This window comes from Astatotilapia calliptera, chromosome 18 (genome assembly GCF_964374335.1).
Source record: "Astatotilapia calliptera chromosome 18, fAstCal68.1, whole genome shotgun sequence".
NCBI lineage: Eukaryota > Metazoa > Chordata > Actinopteri > Cichliformes > Cichlidae > Astatotilapia > Astatotilapia calliptera.
The window spans coordinates 18067933-18082067 of record NC_137439.1 but is presented as its reverse complement, the minus strand read 5'-3'; the positions used below and the strand labels follow the sequence as shown (position 1 = coordinate 18082067).

At 40.3% G+C, this 14135-nt stretch overlaps 1 protein-coding gene and 1 long non-coding RNA gene across 5 annotated transcripts in view; one reads left to right on the top strand and one right to left on the bottom strand.

Annotated features, from left to right (window-relative positions):
* LOC113010706 (phosphatase and actin regulator 1-like) overlaps positions 1 to 12266 on the top strand; it is a 50229-nt gene extending 37963 nt beyond the window's left edge. For 3 of the 4 annotated variants that reach the window (XM_026149902.2, XM_080292936.1, XM_026149901.2), the window contains exons 7-12: positions 176 to 332; positions 4140 to 4195; positions 5277 to 5338; positions 6949 to 7089; positions 9563 to 9639; positions 9766 to 12266. In XM_026149902.2, coding sequence (XP_026005687.1) covers positions 176 to 332; positions 4140 to 4195; positions 5277 to 5338; positions 6949 to 7089; positions 9563 to 9639; positions 9766 to 9781 — 509 coding nt within the window. In that variant the 3' untranslated portion in view covers positions 9782 to 12266. The other variant, XM_080292935.1, reaches the window with a different exon arrangement.
* Positions 12001 to 14052, bottom strand: LOC145421940 (uncharacterized). The gene is made up of 2 exons (XR_013903318.1): positions 13890 to 14052; positions 12001 to 13056 (listed from the first exon to the last, which is right to left on the bottom strand). It is a non-coding gene; the product is annotated as an uncharacterized LOC145421940 (long non-coding RNA).
* Between the last annotated feature and the right edge of the window lie 83 nt (positions 14053 to 14135).

Here is a 14135-nt window from a genome sequence, read left to right as displayed (position 1 = left end):
CTATTGTTTTAAATCCATGGTATAAAATATTTAAAACTCTGTTTTCTGGAAGATCCAGAAAACAGAGGCCAAATAGCAAAGATCAGTACATTAAACCCCATTTTCGTATACTTATTTTTACCATACCAATACCTATTAACCATAACTATTTTAACATTTTGCATTTCAAATTTAGGTACACTGGCTCAGAAGGTACTAAGAAAAGACTCTTTGGCCATCAAGCTGAGTAACCGTCCATCTAAGAGGGAACTGGAGGAGAAAAACATCCTGCCCATGCAGACAGATGAGGAGAGACTGGAATCTAGGCAGCAGATAGGCACCAAACTCACAAGGTGAGAATCATACGCACATGCTTTTCTTCTTAGCCTGAATACAATTACAATACAGCCACAATTTCTGGGACAGATATTTCCAGTGGGCCTGGCTGATGTTGCTGTAGCCAGCCCGATAACAGCTGTTGGGCAACAGCACTGGCTTTTCTCAGCCATTGCAAGCATTTGTTTTACTTTGGGCTGACAATTCCTAATGTCCTGGCTTAACAGTATTGTGACTCAGTCCAAAGCCCATGTGAGTCTTATTTTTATTCAGTCTTTTCTATCCTTTCAGTTTTTTCCTTCCCAATATCCGATAAGGATAAACGCTTTATTTCGTTAAAACGAGTCTCTGAAAATGGAGCTGACCTAATTTCAGTGATGCATCAAACTCCCCCCTCCTCCTTTTTTTCCCTGCTCTTGTCTTCTCTCTCTCGAGTGCTCTCTCTCTCTCCATTTCTCTCTCTAACCCTGTCTCTCTCTCACTTTCTTCCTCTCCTGCCTGACTCCCTGCCTCGCTCACTGAATCACCACAGTGATGCATGTGCCAAACTATCTCCACCCGACTCCTCCACACAGCAGCACCGCGCAAGCCGCTTCATATCAGCAGTTTACACACACTGCAGTGATGCCGTGTGTGCAAGTCGTAGGAATGTATATACATATGTTGAGGTCATGAATGTGAATTCTAGTAACTGAGCAGATCAAACAACGCAATGTTTGGTCTCATTTGATTTCACTGGGCTTTATGAACATGCGCGACTAAATAAAGCGGATGTAATGATGTGGTAAGGGGGCAAAGAAACCACCAGCTACTTGGTAAAAATGAAAATCTGAATAGTGCAATTCGATATGAGATGCGGCACTGACGGAGTATTACCTAGAGACACTGGCACTACTCCTCACTGTGACGGCAGCACAGTACATGTTCTCAGACATACTGTCTGCTTAGTTCTGATGTTCCAGCTCTGTAACAGCGTCTTTTATACAGTATCACCTAACAAACACTTTCCCATTTCACTCTTTATTACCAGCGGCATTGTGTCCTTTAAAGTAGTTGCTTGTGCCAGGCCAGTTAGAATTGATTATGATAATGCTGATCTAGGACACGCTGACCTCAGCTTAGTTCTGCTGACCTGATTCACTGGGAAAAGTATGGAAAGTAAAATGAAGTGCTTTTACCCTTCATAAAGTTAATAAATGCACGGTTTTATGCTGTTTTTTTTTTCTTTCTCCGCTGGATTTAATGACTGTATTCATATTTTCATGTAACATGTATTTTATTATTTTATTCCTTTTTAAATTTTCCTTTTTTCCTTGGGCAGATTTCTTAGGCGTTCTTATATCTTATTTGTGTGTATTGAATTTCTGGATGTAATTACAATGATGTTTGTCCTTCTAAATGCTGCTAAATAATTGGTTGGTATAAGTCAGCAGCAGCTCAGAGAGAAAGAAACTAAATCAATGATTAAGTGATTTCTCACTTCCACGCATCATTGATATCTGGAAGGGTTACAAATTTTACTTGTTCAGAAGGAATTTGTATTGTCTGCAATACTTGCACCGGGTTCAGAAACAAGCACTTTTTAATGTTTAAAAATACTTTTTCGGGATTGTCTGAAACTGACAACTTTTACTATTCTAGCCATGTATCAAAACATTCAGCTGTAAAGAATAAAGAGCTTAAAGCAAAGACTTGGGTTTAATTTGAGTGGTTAAATAAAAATATAGCACTAACTATATATTTTAATGTCACTCATCTCCATCCACTCCACCATGCCTGCAAACTCTTCTTCACCTCTCTTATGCACCTCACTATCTGCATTTTCTTTACATGGTTGACCCCAGGTATTTAAACTCATCTACCTTCACCATCTCTATTCTTTGCATCACTTAAACTGGTAAAAGGTTCAAAAGTAAATGGAGCTTACTACATAATCTTCAATCCATGCTGAGATATCCAAAAGCCCAGTCTGGGATTTAGTGCCTGGACCTTTCTTTGCACAGAACTATGTCTGGCTACAGGCTCTTATTTTGATGAGCAGTAACAGGTCAGATCTAAAGAAACTGAGTCAATCATTGATCCAGTGCTCAAAGACAGATCTACCACCACTTGTTTTGGATAGATTGCTATTGTAAGAGTCTCCAGCTGAAAGTATTTTGAGTGACTGACTTTGTGCATCTTAGTACTTCCAGCCACTTAATAAGCATACTAGAGATAACCTGTACACAGCACATCTACTCTGATGTTGTATAAAATAAAATAAAAAGCATATCTGGCTATTCTGTTTTTTGCTGTGTAGGTGCTGTATGCAGTAAATTTGTAATGACCTTTTTACTCAGCAGCTGAAGGTGTCACAGTCATATTTTCCTGATACAGCATCAGATAAGAGTTTGGTGGTTTGGGGTATCAGGCTTTGCTTTTAGCCTTATTCCTGCATCCCATCACTGCTTTATCATTGAGTCATTGTGGGGATTGGTGATCATGAATGAGTGACGTTTTTGGATTTTCACCTGTCAAGCTGTCATGAGGCAAGAGCTTAAATAAGATAAAAGCCTTTCAACTAAAACAATATACAACTCTGTTGCTCATAAATAACTTCTACAGGACACAAGGAAGAATGAGAATTGAGGTCATTTGTATTCAGTTCAGTTTGAGAATGCATTTTACTCTAAACTTACTCTACGCGACTTATTCCCAGCACTATATAAAAGTGCTCGTTCTGTGAGCCAACGTGTCAATAAGATAAACTTGTCGGGAGTCGATGTCAAAGCTGGGAAGTGAATGCTCTGCAGAATGTAGGGGAGAAAAAAAATGAGCTTAGCAGCTTTTTCCTGAACTATACTGTTTTGGAACACTTCTTGTCCTCTCAAAATACCCTGAATTTTCATGTGTGACGTGACTGCATCACATCAGTTCTGCAAATTTGGCAGCTGCACATTCACATTGCGGATCTCCCCTTATAAAACATCCCAAAGGTGTTGTGGATTCGGATCTGGTGACTAATGAGGTTATTGAGGTGACTGTACTCACTGCCACGCTGATGTGCCCAGTTAGTGGTGACTTTAGCTTTGTAACAAGGTGCATCATCAAGCTGGAAGTAGCCATCAGTAATTTGTAGGAAGAAAAGATCAACTTGGTCAGCAATGATACTCATACACACAATGGCAGTCAAACAATGAAAGTTAAAGGAATTTTTTTAATTTATTTTTTCCTCAAACCTCCAATCCACAAAGTAAGGTTGGTCCATGGTTTGATGATGTGGATCAGAAATTCTGATTACATTTATTTCTTAACTGTCTTTGCATTTGTGCTTAAGTTTTTGTGAGCCTCTGCCCACTGCACCCTCAGATTTCTATTGCAGCCTGTTGGCCTCAAAGTTTGAAATTGCATTCTGAGGTGCTTTGCTGCTCTCAGCTGCACTTGCTGGGAGTGGATTTTCCGTACCAGGCTAGCTGTTCTGTGGCCTCTCATCACCAAGATGTTTCCCCTCTGTAGAACTGCTCCTCACTGGGTTTTTTTCCCCCCCCATACGGTTCTGAACTCTAGAGACATTTGTGGCTGAAAATCCCAAGAGATCCACAAACCAGCTTGTCTGGCACTAACAAAGTCATGTTTTCAAAGTCATTCAGATGTTTGATGCGAACATTAATTGAACCCCGTGACTGTTAAAGTCCTCTTAATGAGAAAAACCTGTAAAATATTTGGATGTATTTTCTTTTTTTAAATGTGATAATCTCAAAACTGCTCCCATATTGGTTCAGACTTTCCTCGCTGACCTCCTTTCTCTGATTGTGTGCTGACTGTGGATTTCTGTTTCTCATCAGACGCTTGAGTCAGAGACCCACAGCTGAGGAGCTAGAGCAAAGGAACATCCTCAAACGTGAGTATCTTAAACGTGTGTATTTAACATTACATAGCTAAAAATGTGCAAAAAGGTCCCTCAAACGTTGCCTTTTAGCAACACATGGCCCACATTTGTAGCTGCCTTCTTGTGCATACTGACTGCATGAAGGGCAGCGTGGAAATTTCTTTTCTTTTCTTTTTTTTTACATTTTTTTATTAATTTTTTTTAAATGATTATTATGAGACCCTGTTATGTGAGTGCTCGTGGACATGCATCTCTTTCTTTTGTTCCTCCTCGATCTGCCTTTTCGTGAAAGTCATGCAAGGTAGCAGGGTTCCCCGAGGAGTCATGTCCACAGAGACTGCTTTCTTAGCTCAAACACATGCAGTATCAGAGAGAAGCAGTTCTGTTTCCTGGGACTCTGCAGATCTCACATCAAAGACTGATTTACTATCAGTTCCTGCTTTCCCAGAGGCTCTTGGATGATTGGCAACAGTACAAGGGGGAAAAAGACAAAGTAACAATTTATGACTGACAAGTCATGTCCTCCCTGTCACTCACACACATACAAAACCAAGGTTAAACAAACGGGACTTTATTTTGTAATGAAGCAACATCTAAAATCCCAAACTGCAAGTAGTACTGGAAATGGAGTGTGTGTTTAGTACAAGCATAAATACAGACTGACTGGTGAAGCTTTTTGCAAACAGCAGTGTCCCAGTGTGCTTCTTGTTTACTCTTGTCTCTCGTTTTAACTTATCTTTTTGTTTTGTTTGTCATTGTGATTCCAGTGGAATCTGCAGGACAACACATACAGGAATTTAGTGAGGAATAAGAACTTGATGTAATCAGCAAAAGAGAACTATATACATTTGAAAAGCTCTGGGACAATGTGAAAGAAACAAAGCAATCAGTCACTCCTCATGCCTAACCTCTCCTAAAAGCATAAAACAGCCAATGATGGAAGCTTTTTAAGCTTTAAGGGACTTATCCAGTTAAGTGTGGAACAAATGAGGCATTTTAAGCAAGCGGCGCGCTTGTACTTATTTCACAAAGAGCCCCACTGTACGGATGCCTGTATTCAAAGGTTAACACTTCATCCTTTCATTCTTTGCAGCTCGCAATGAGCAGGAGGAAATGGAGGAGAAAAGGGAGATAAAACGAAGGCTCACGCGAAAGGTGAGTCCAAAATAGCTCCAAAAGTGTGAACCCACACTTGCTCTTTTGGCACTTGAAGGGGCAAGTTGTTGGCCAGGATAAACAAACACTATGACAGTGAGTCATCTGATGAAATGGAGTGTGTGTGTATGCGTGGGCCTGGTGTTGGTACTTCTCAGGTTCCCTCAGGAGACACTGATGCCCTTGTTGCCCTTGTCCCTTCAACATGTTGGATGCCAAACTCTTAGACCCCATAGGGAGGTGTTGAGCATGTTCCCATCCCTGTCAAATTAAAGAATAACACTTTCTGCTCACCTGCAGATATGCTTCTCAAAACAAAACCTCTCAGCTGTTGGACAAATACCAATGATGATATATACTTTAAAATATGCAAGTTTTTAAAAATGCAAGAATAGAGAGAAGGGGTTTTTTTTTTTTGGTTTTTTTTTTTTTTTTGAAGTTGTAATCAGAAACATGGCTGTAACTGAAAGCGATTTACTCCAAGGTGAACCAAGGTCAAAATAACCAACATAACCGAGCTATTTTTTCAAAAAGTAGTGCTACCCAATTCTCAAGAAATCAAGTAAAAGATATGTACTCTAACCATGACTCCTTAGAATATGTGAACGAGGAGGAAAAACTGTAAAATAAAATGTCATGTCATCCCTTTTGCTTCAGCGCTATTAAAGGGAATTAATCTAAATCTACTTCCGGCTGCTCCCTTACTCACAAGAAGCCGCCACAGTGGGTAGCTCCTCATGTTTGATTTGGCAGATTTTTACACCAGATGCCCTTTCTGACACAACCCCAAAGGGATTTGTGTCTCCTTCCAGGATCAAACTGTGGATCTTTCACTTGTTATGCAAATGTGTAAACCAAGTAATGGAAGAACCAGGCTTTTTAAACAGCAGGGTGTTGTAATACTTCATCACTTCATCAGGCAAGGACCTGAGTCTAGCCGTTCCGAAAGACACCTCATAAGTAAGGAAGGAGACGTTACCTCACAAAAAAATAGATCTACACTCAGGCGTAGAGCCACAGCACCCATTTTAAAGGTTATATATGAGATTCTACATGAGGCAGTGGGAGCTTTTCATTATGCTGTTATGGTTCCATGTTCCTGAAATATTCATGCATCACTATGTGTGTGCAGCATGTTATAAATAACTTACTTTGCTGAAGACTAACTACATAAAACCACAGATTTCCAATTTGACAGCTTTAGTATGTCTGCCCTTGCATCTTTCTTATTTTTTGCTGGGTGTACCTGAGAGGAGAGAGGTTAGAGTAATGAAAAGCACCCTGTGCAGCTGAAGATAGACGTGCAGGTACTCTAATCTAATCCATTGTTTGTTAAATTTTGCTTATTGCTTCTTAAACTAAAATAAAGTTCTATGGGTTTCCTTTATAACCTCACTTTCTTATGAGAATTATGATCAGTATCTGAGTAAAGTAATCGGTGTCAAGCAGAAACTGAAATGTTAATTTGAGACTTTTTCAACACAATAAAATATCAGGACTGGTTTCTTGACCTCCTCACTCTTCCTCCTGCATAAGAAAAAACAATGCAGGCTGAAGACTTTCTATGAGAAATGTAATATATGTTTTTAATTTTCCTCATTTCGCTCCAGCTGAGCCAGAGGCCCACTGTAGAGGAACTGAGACAGGCCAAAATCCTCATTCGATTCAGTGACTATGTGGAGGTGTCAGATGCCCAGGACTACGACCGGCGGGCAGATAAGCCCTGGACCCGGCTCACTGCAGCTGATAAGGTCAGTTTACTAATCTTACTGTTAAAATTAGATAATCTCTGATATTCTCAAGATTCCCCCTTCCCTAATTTGATTTGTCACTCTTAAGCTCTGCTTCTGTGCTTCTTATGACACGCTCATACAGGGAGTGCAGAATTATTAGGCAAATGAGTATTTTGTCCACATCATCCTCTTCATGCATGTTGTCTTACTCCAAGCTGTATAGGCTCGAAAGCCTACTACCAATTAAGCATATTAGGTGATGTGCATCTCTGTAATGAGAAGGGGTGTGGTCTAATGACATCAACACCCTATATCAGGTGTGCATAATTATTAGGCAACGTCCTTTCCTTTGGCAAAATGGGTCAAAAGAAGGACTTGACAGGCTCAGAAAAGTCAAAAATAGTGAGATATCTTGCAGAGGGATGCAGCAGTCTCAAAATTGCAAAGCTTCTGAAGCGTGATCATCGAACAATCAAGCGTTTCATTCAAAATAGTCAACAGGGTCGCAAGAAGCGTGTGGAAAAACCAAGGCGCAACATAACTGCCCATGAACAGAGAAAAGTCAAGCGTGCAGCTGCCAAGATGCCACTTGCCACCAGTTTGGCCATATTTCAGAGCTGCAACATCACTGGAGTGCCCAAAAGCACAAGGTGTGCAATACTCAGAGACATGGACAAGGTAAGAAAGGCTGAAAGACGACCACCACTGAACAAGACACACAAGCTGAAACGTCAAGACTGGGCCAAGAAATATCCCAAGACTGATTTTTCTAAGGTTTTATGGCCTGATGAAATGAGAGTGAGTCTTGATGGGCCAGATGGATGGGCCCGTGGCTGGATTGGTAAAGGGCAGAGAGCTCCAGTCCGACTCAGACGCCAGCAAGGTGGAGGTGGAGTACTGGTTTGGGCTGGTATCATCAAAGATGAGCTTGTGGGGCCTTTTCGGGTTGAGGATGGAGTCAAGCTCAACTCCCAGTCCTACTGCCAGTTTCTGGAAGACACCTTCTTCAAGCAGTGGTACAGGAAGAAGTCTGCATCCTTCAAGAAAAACATGATTTTCATGCAGGACAATGCTCCATCACACGCGTCCAAGTACTCCACAGCGTGGCTGGCAAGAAAGGGTACAAAAGAAGAAAAACTAATGACATGGCCTCCTTGTTCACCTGATCTGAACCCCATTGAGAACCTGTGGTCCATCATCAAATGTGAGATATGCACAGTAATAGTCACCTGCACACACAGATATCCCCCTAAAATAGCTAAAACTAAAAACAAACTAAAAACTGCTTCCAAAAACATTCAGCTTTGATATTAATGAGTTTTTTGGGTTCATTGGGATCATGGTTGTTGTTCAATAATAAAATTATTCTTCAAAAATACAACTTGCCTAATAATTCTGCACTCCCTGTAGTAGCAGAAGGGTGTGTTCCTCCTCTTTCATAATGAAAAGTCCAACTCTGTTGTTTGGTTTGCCTTTGTGAAACACCCTGAAGCAACCCTGCTGCTCACTGTCCCGTGATCTAAGACTTTTAATGAGCTGTAGAGTTTGCTGAGCAGATATTCTGCATTGTCCTAAACACTACGGGCACACCTGAGGTCCACTCATGTGAAATGTGAGAAATCATAAGGATTCAGCATTTTGGTTATGCAACATCTCCACTTACATAAGAGTGTAATTGGACAAGCAGTGCCTCAAGAAGCCCCCCAACGCTGCTGTGCTGAAGTTTTATTTTGTTGGGGTTTTTTTTGGTTTGCTACTTCTGCCGTCGAACACAGAATTTTGTTTGGTCTCCTGCTGTGGACGCATCCTCCCTGAGGCAGAAGACATCCCCTTGCGTCACGTTGAATAGTAGAAGCAATCACCTGACCGGGGTTCTGTTACATGCTGTGACATTGTAGAGGGGATGTAAGGTCATTAAAAAAGATTGTATCGTACCATTTTTATATACAGAAGCCATGATTCACTACCCGCTGGTTTGGACTCAAAAGCTTGCTTTGGTGAGGCCCAATTGGTGAAATTACACCACAGTGCCCCCTGCTGATGCATTCAGATCACTGCAGGGTTTTTTTCCCACTCTGAAATCTGCTTTATTTGGAGCTTTGGATCCAAAGACTGTAAAAAAGTAGATATCGCTTTGATGTTCTAAAAATACAGCTGTCATGGTCAAATCTAAAAATTCCATTTAACTGTATTCTCTTTATCTGTCCTGTATAAATCAATGCTATCAAAACTTAATGCTATTTAAAGAGGAATCTATCCAAGTAAATCATCAACAGATTGTAAATTATGTTAGGGCTGTTAGAAGTCTCAAGAGGGGGAAATTGAAAGTTCCTGTGATGAGAGAAAAGAATTCAGAAGACTCATTCATGGCTTTGAGATGAGCATAAATAATGCATGAAGCATACTAAAAGGAGTCGGGGCTTAAAGGCTGCCGTTTGTGAGCTAAGCCTTTGCAGCTTCGCTCAGTCTTCTTCCTCTTTGTCCTCTGCAGGCAGCTATAAGGAAGGAACTCAACGATTTCAAGAGCAACGAGATGGAAGTGCACGAATCAAGTCGCCATTTAACCAGGTACAAACTACCAGCTTGCATGATTGATATCACTTCAAATGCAGCCAAAAATATTGGCACGCACGTGCCGACTTCTTCTTGAAACTTCAAAACCTCTCTTTTTTTTTTTTAAATATATCTTTCTAGGTTTCACAGACCATAGTAGACCACCACTGTCTCGAGCAGTGCCCAACCGGCGCTCTCCTCCACTGAGAACCTTAAGTGCTGGACAGTAAAATGGTGCCCGTTTCTACAATAAGGCCATGTCTTCTGAAATGCCTTTTCAAGTCCCACACAACTGAGTCGGTACTACGCCACAAGACGCAGACACCCACTACTCCATCCATGTAGTAGCACACAAAGACTCCAGCCGATTCACATTGCCCCCGCCCTGTGTGGAATTTGCTCGACTATCTCTAAAACCTCTCTGCTGAGCTCTCAGGCAGGCACTCAGTTCTGTGGCGATTGGATAGCAGACCAGTTTTCTCGTTTGCGATTGATTGGCACACTTGTGTCATCTACCGAGGGTAACTGTACCTTGGTATGTCAATAACACCAGTAGACTTGTCTCAGTGGACATGTTTTTATTCCTCTTCTTTATTACGCTGTCACACCAGACTCCTCTAGCCCTTACGGACAGCTTTTGTGCCAGGATGCAGGGTTGATTGTTCTGAGCTCACTATGTCATCAGAAGCTCCATCATTACTACACCTGCTGGGACTTTGGAAACAGCTTAGAGAAACAGGAGGAAGGGCGGGAGGGAAGGAGGCGTCCAACATTAAAATCATGTGCAATACTTTTTTTTTTTTTTCCTTCTGCTTTTCTTAGACTATAGCACCCCCTGGAGTGTCCTCTATGTCGTTACTATGTAGTCCTGACTTCTTTCATGCACTTCTCACTGTACCGAAAATGCTGACATTTAATTGCTAACTGTGAATTTAAGAGTTGGGGCTAACGCCTGTACTGTCTCTCTCTTTAATGTATATTTTGTTTATACTGAAGAAGGTCGAATTTAAAGAAGAATCGCGTTTAACTGCATTTTATTCATGTGGGTCTTATAAATTTACTGTCAAAATTTGCAGCTGGTGGATATTTTCTGGTTTCCAGTGTGTGCAAGAATGACCTGTTTTGTATTATTTTGACAGTGTTAACTGTTTTTTTGTTTTTTTTTGTTTTTTCTAGAGGCGCTCGGCTCATAAACGATTAATTTACATCTTTACATGTCAGTGCTTTGATGTGTGTGATTTATATCAAGAGATGACTCACCACATGTCTCTTTTTCTTTTGCAGAAGTGTGTGAAATGATCTTTGCTCATAACGTGCATTGTATTATACACTTTACTTTTATACTTGTGTCACCCAAGCTTTTGACGAAGCAATACCCAGTGTTTATAGAGAAAAGGTTAAACTGCAGGTGTACCCCCCCCCCACACACATCATTGTTTTTTACTGTGCGTACATACTATGCCTACACTTCAGGGTTTAAAGTTTTCTTTTATACCTTACTTTAAAAAAAAAAGAGAGAAAAAAAAAAGGCTTTATTCTGGGGGACTTTTTCAGCAATTTTCTTGACTGAGCCACCTGAAAATCTGCCTCTTTGACAGCTTTACCGACACATTCGGACAAGATTTGATGGAACTCTCAACGAAAAAGGATGCATTCTCTATTTCAAAAGATTTGAGCACTGATTTTAGTGTATTCACTGAGTCAGGATTTTTAAATATTTTTATTCCTAAATATAGTTTGCACTGTTAAGAGTGTGGCTTTAAAGTGGCCGTTGTTTCAAGGTAAAGTCCAAATGTGTAAAGTATTGTTGGATTTCTGAGGTGTAACCAGTGTGTCTCTTCACTTCAGTGGTCTTTGTTACCTGATCAGCCACCCTTCACCAGTAGTCCAGTGCTCACGAGCTTTATGTGCACAGAATATTTTCATTATTTTCTACTGTATTGCTTTTAAAGTTGCAATATGAAATTGTCAGATGAAGAAACAGTGGAGTTGAACGGCTGCCGGTCGCCTTTTACAATACATCTGTCTGCAAATTAACAGGGTTTCCCCTTATTTTTAAGGACAGCGATAGATGACATAATGAAATCAGGGAATTGATGACAAAAAAAAAGTTTTGCACTGCATGGTTTGTATGTGAATGGATAGGGGTTTGCTAGATTTCTGAAGAAGTTCAGATCAGAATCAATACACAAGTATTTTTCTTGTCCCTCCACCCCCTCCTTTTTTTTTTTTAATATTAAAATGTCAATGGATCATCTAATTGCAAACACTTTAATATTTGTGGTATTTCGTGTTGGGAGCAGCTTCTGTATAATTCAGCCATCTCAACATGTTCTTTCATGTTTTTAAGTCCAGAGGTTCAGTACAAGCATAGTAGGAATAGGGAGGAATTTATATTAAAAATACACTCCAGTTCTCATTTTCAGCTCTTTAGTAACAACCTGAGCCAACGGGCTGAGCATGAGGTTTTTCCATTTTGCTGGAATCAAGGAACATGATGTCAGCAATAATCTGATTCCTTTTACATGTCTGTGGAGCAACTGAACAAAAACTGAATGCAGTCCTCTTTCCCCCCCATTTTTAATCTACAGAATACTATGTAAAGGATACATCATGCCAATTAAACTCCATTTCTGAATGCATTTACTTTGTATGCATTATTATTTTTGTACATATTTTAGGCTTGTTCTTTAACCTTGTAGTAATTACAGTCTGAGATCACTAAAACACACTCTTCTTTGGCTGTTACTAACTTAGTGTATATACAGTAAAAATTGTGCTTATGTTTTATTGATAGAAATGTTTACTAATAGTATTTACATTTCAGAGCCTTCTTCTTATGATCCAATAAACTTCCCTATTGAGACTAATTTACATTCTCAATTCAGGTGTAAAATATACCTCAGTTTAGAATATTACAAATCAGGTTTGGGCCATTTGGTAATTCCTTATGAATACAGGGGAAGGGCCCTTTTTTTAAAGGAGGAAGAAATGAAATTGGAGAGCCATTTAAATGCAACATTAAAGGTTTTGTCTCACAAGTTAAATATACATCATCAAACCAGGGAACATTGTTAGTTAACTATAGCCTCCATTTCCTGTTCTTAGCTGACTGGAGTCACACCCAATGGGCTCTTCTGCTACTGTAGCTCATCTGCATCTAGGTTCAACATGTTCACATTCAGAGATGCTTTTCTGAATATGTTGGTTGCAACAATTGTTTGAGTTACTGCTGCCTTCCTGTTAGTGCAGACCAGCCTGGGTATTCTCCTCTGGCATCAACAAACCCTGGAGATGAGTGTGAGGGAATATCCTAGTAGGTAATCCAGTCATCTTGTTCTGCTTACCAAAATTCAGGGCCGTAGGGGGGCTGGTGCCTATCCCAGCTAACATGCACAGAGAGGCAGGTTACATCCTGGACAAGTCGCCAGTCTGTTACAAGGCAAACATATAGAGACAGACACAGTTTAGATAAACAATCTCTGAAATACTCAGATCAGCCCATCTGGCACCAACAACCATGCCTTGTTCAAAGCTGCTTAAATTACTTTCTTCCCCATCCTGACGCTCTGTTTGAACTTCAGCAGGTCATCTTGACCATATAAACATGCCTGAATGCACTGAATCACTGCCATGTGATTAGCTGATTAGATATTTGCCTTAAGGAATGGTTGATCCTAACAAAGTTGACAGTTTAAATAAACTATAATCCTTTAAGCACTGAGACTTCCGATATGTAGAAATACCATTTTCCATTTGAATATGTATGGTTATTCAAATGAATAACCACTCCTAAGCAGTAGACGTTAATAACATAATATTTTTAGTCTTTTTTTTTTTTTTGCAGGATCTTTAATTCCACACAGGTAAAACGTAGTTTTTTAAACCAAATTACATTGTGTGACTTTATACTGCCGTAATATATGCGGCAGAATGTGAACAAGTAGTCTGTCTGGTACAGTAAGGCTCGCTGTGGCCTCAACGCTCCACTAGATGGCGGAAAATACAACAGAATAAGTCGACGTACACTGAGCCTTGTGAAATGGCGTCCTGATGAGATGGTGCCGAAGTTATTTGCTTCGTCACCACTTATCTAAAACATTTAGACCTACAGCGAGGCTTAGTTTAACCTTGTAGCATAACAAAAACTTTCTCTTTTATTTTTAAGATAAATGACCGCCGTGTAAGCTAGCCAATGTGCAAGGAATCCTCGATAACAGTTGAAAGTTTCCTCACATATTCAACAGTTGACATTGACAACTCACTGTGTGACTGCGTCTTACAGTTTTACTCGCTGTTAGCGTACAAGTAGCAAAGGGTGAGTTCGCCACAGTAAACACAGGACGTGCTCCTGTAACGCAACACCAAACATTTTATAGGCGCTATGTTTACGCCTCTCAACTGTTCGCCGCCTCACTTGACTGAAAGTGCAAAAAGGCTTGCTGGGAAATGTATTTTTTTAACAGTTTCGTCCCGGCAGCGGCGACTACAAGACGCTAGCTAGCGCAATA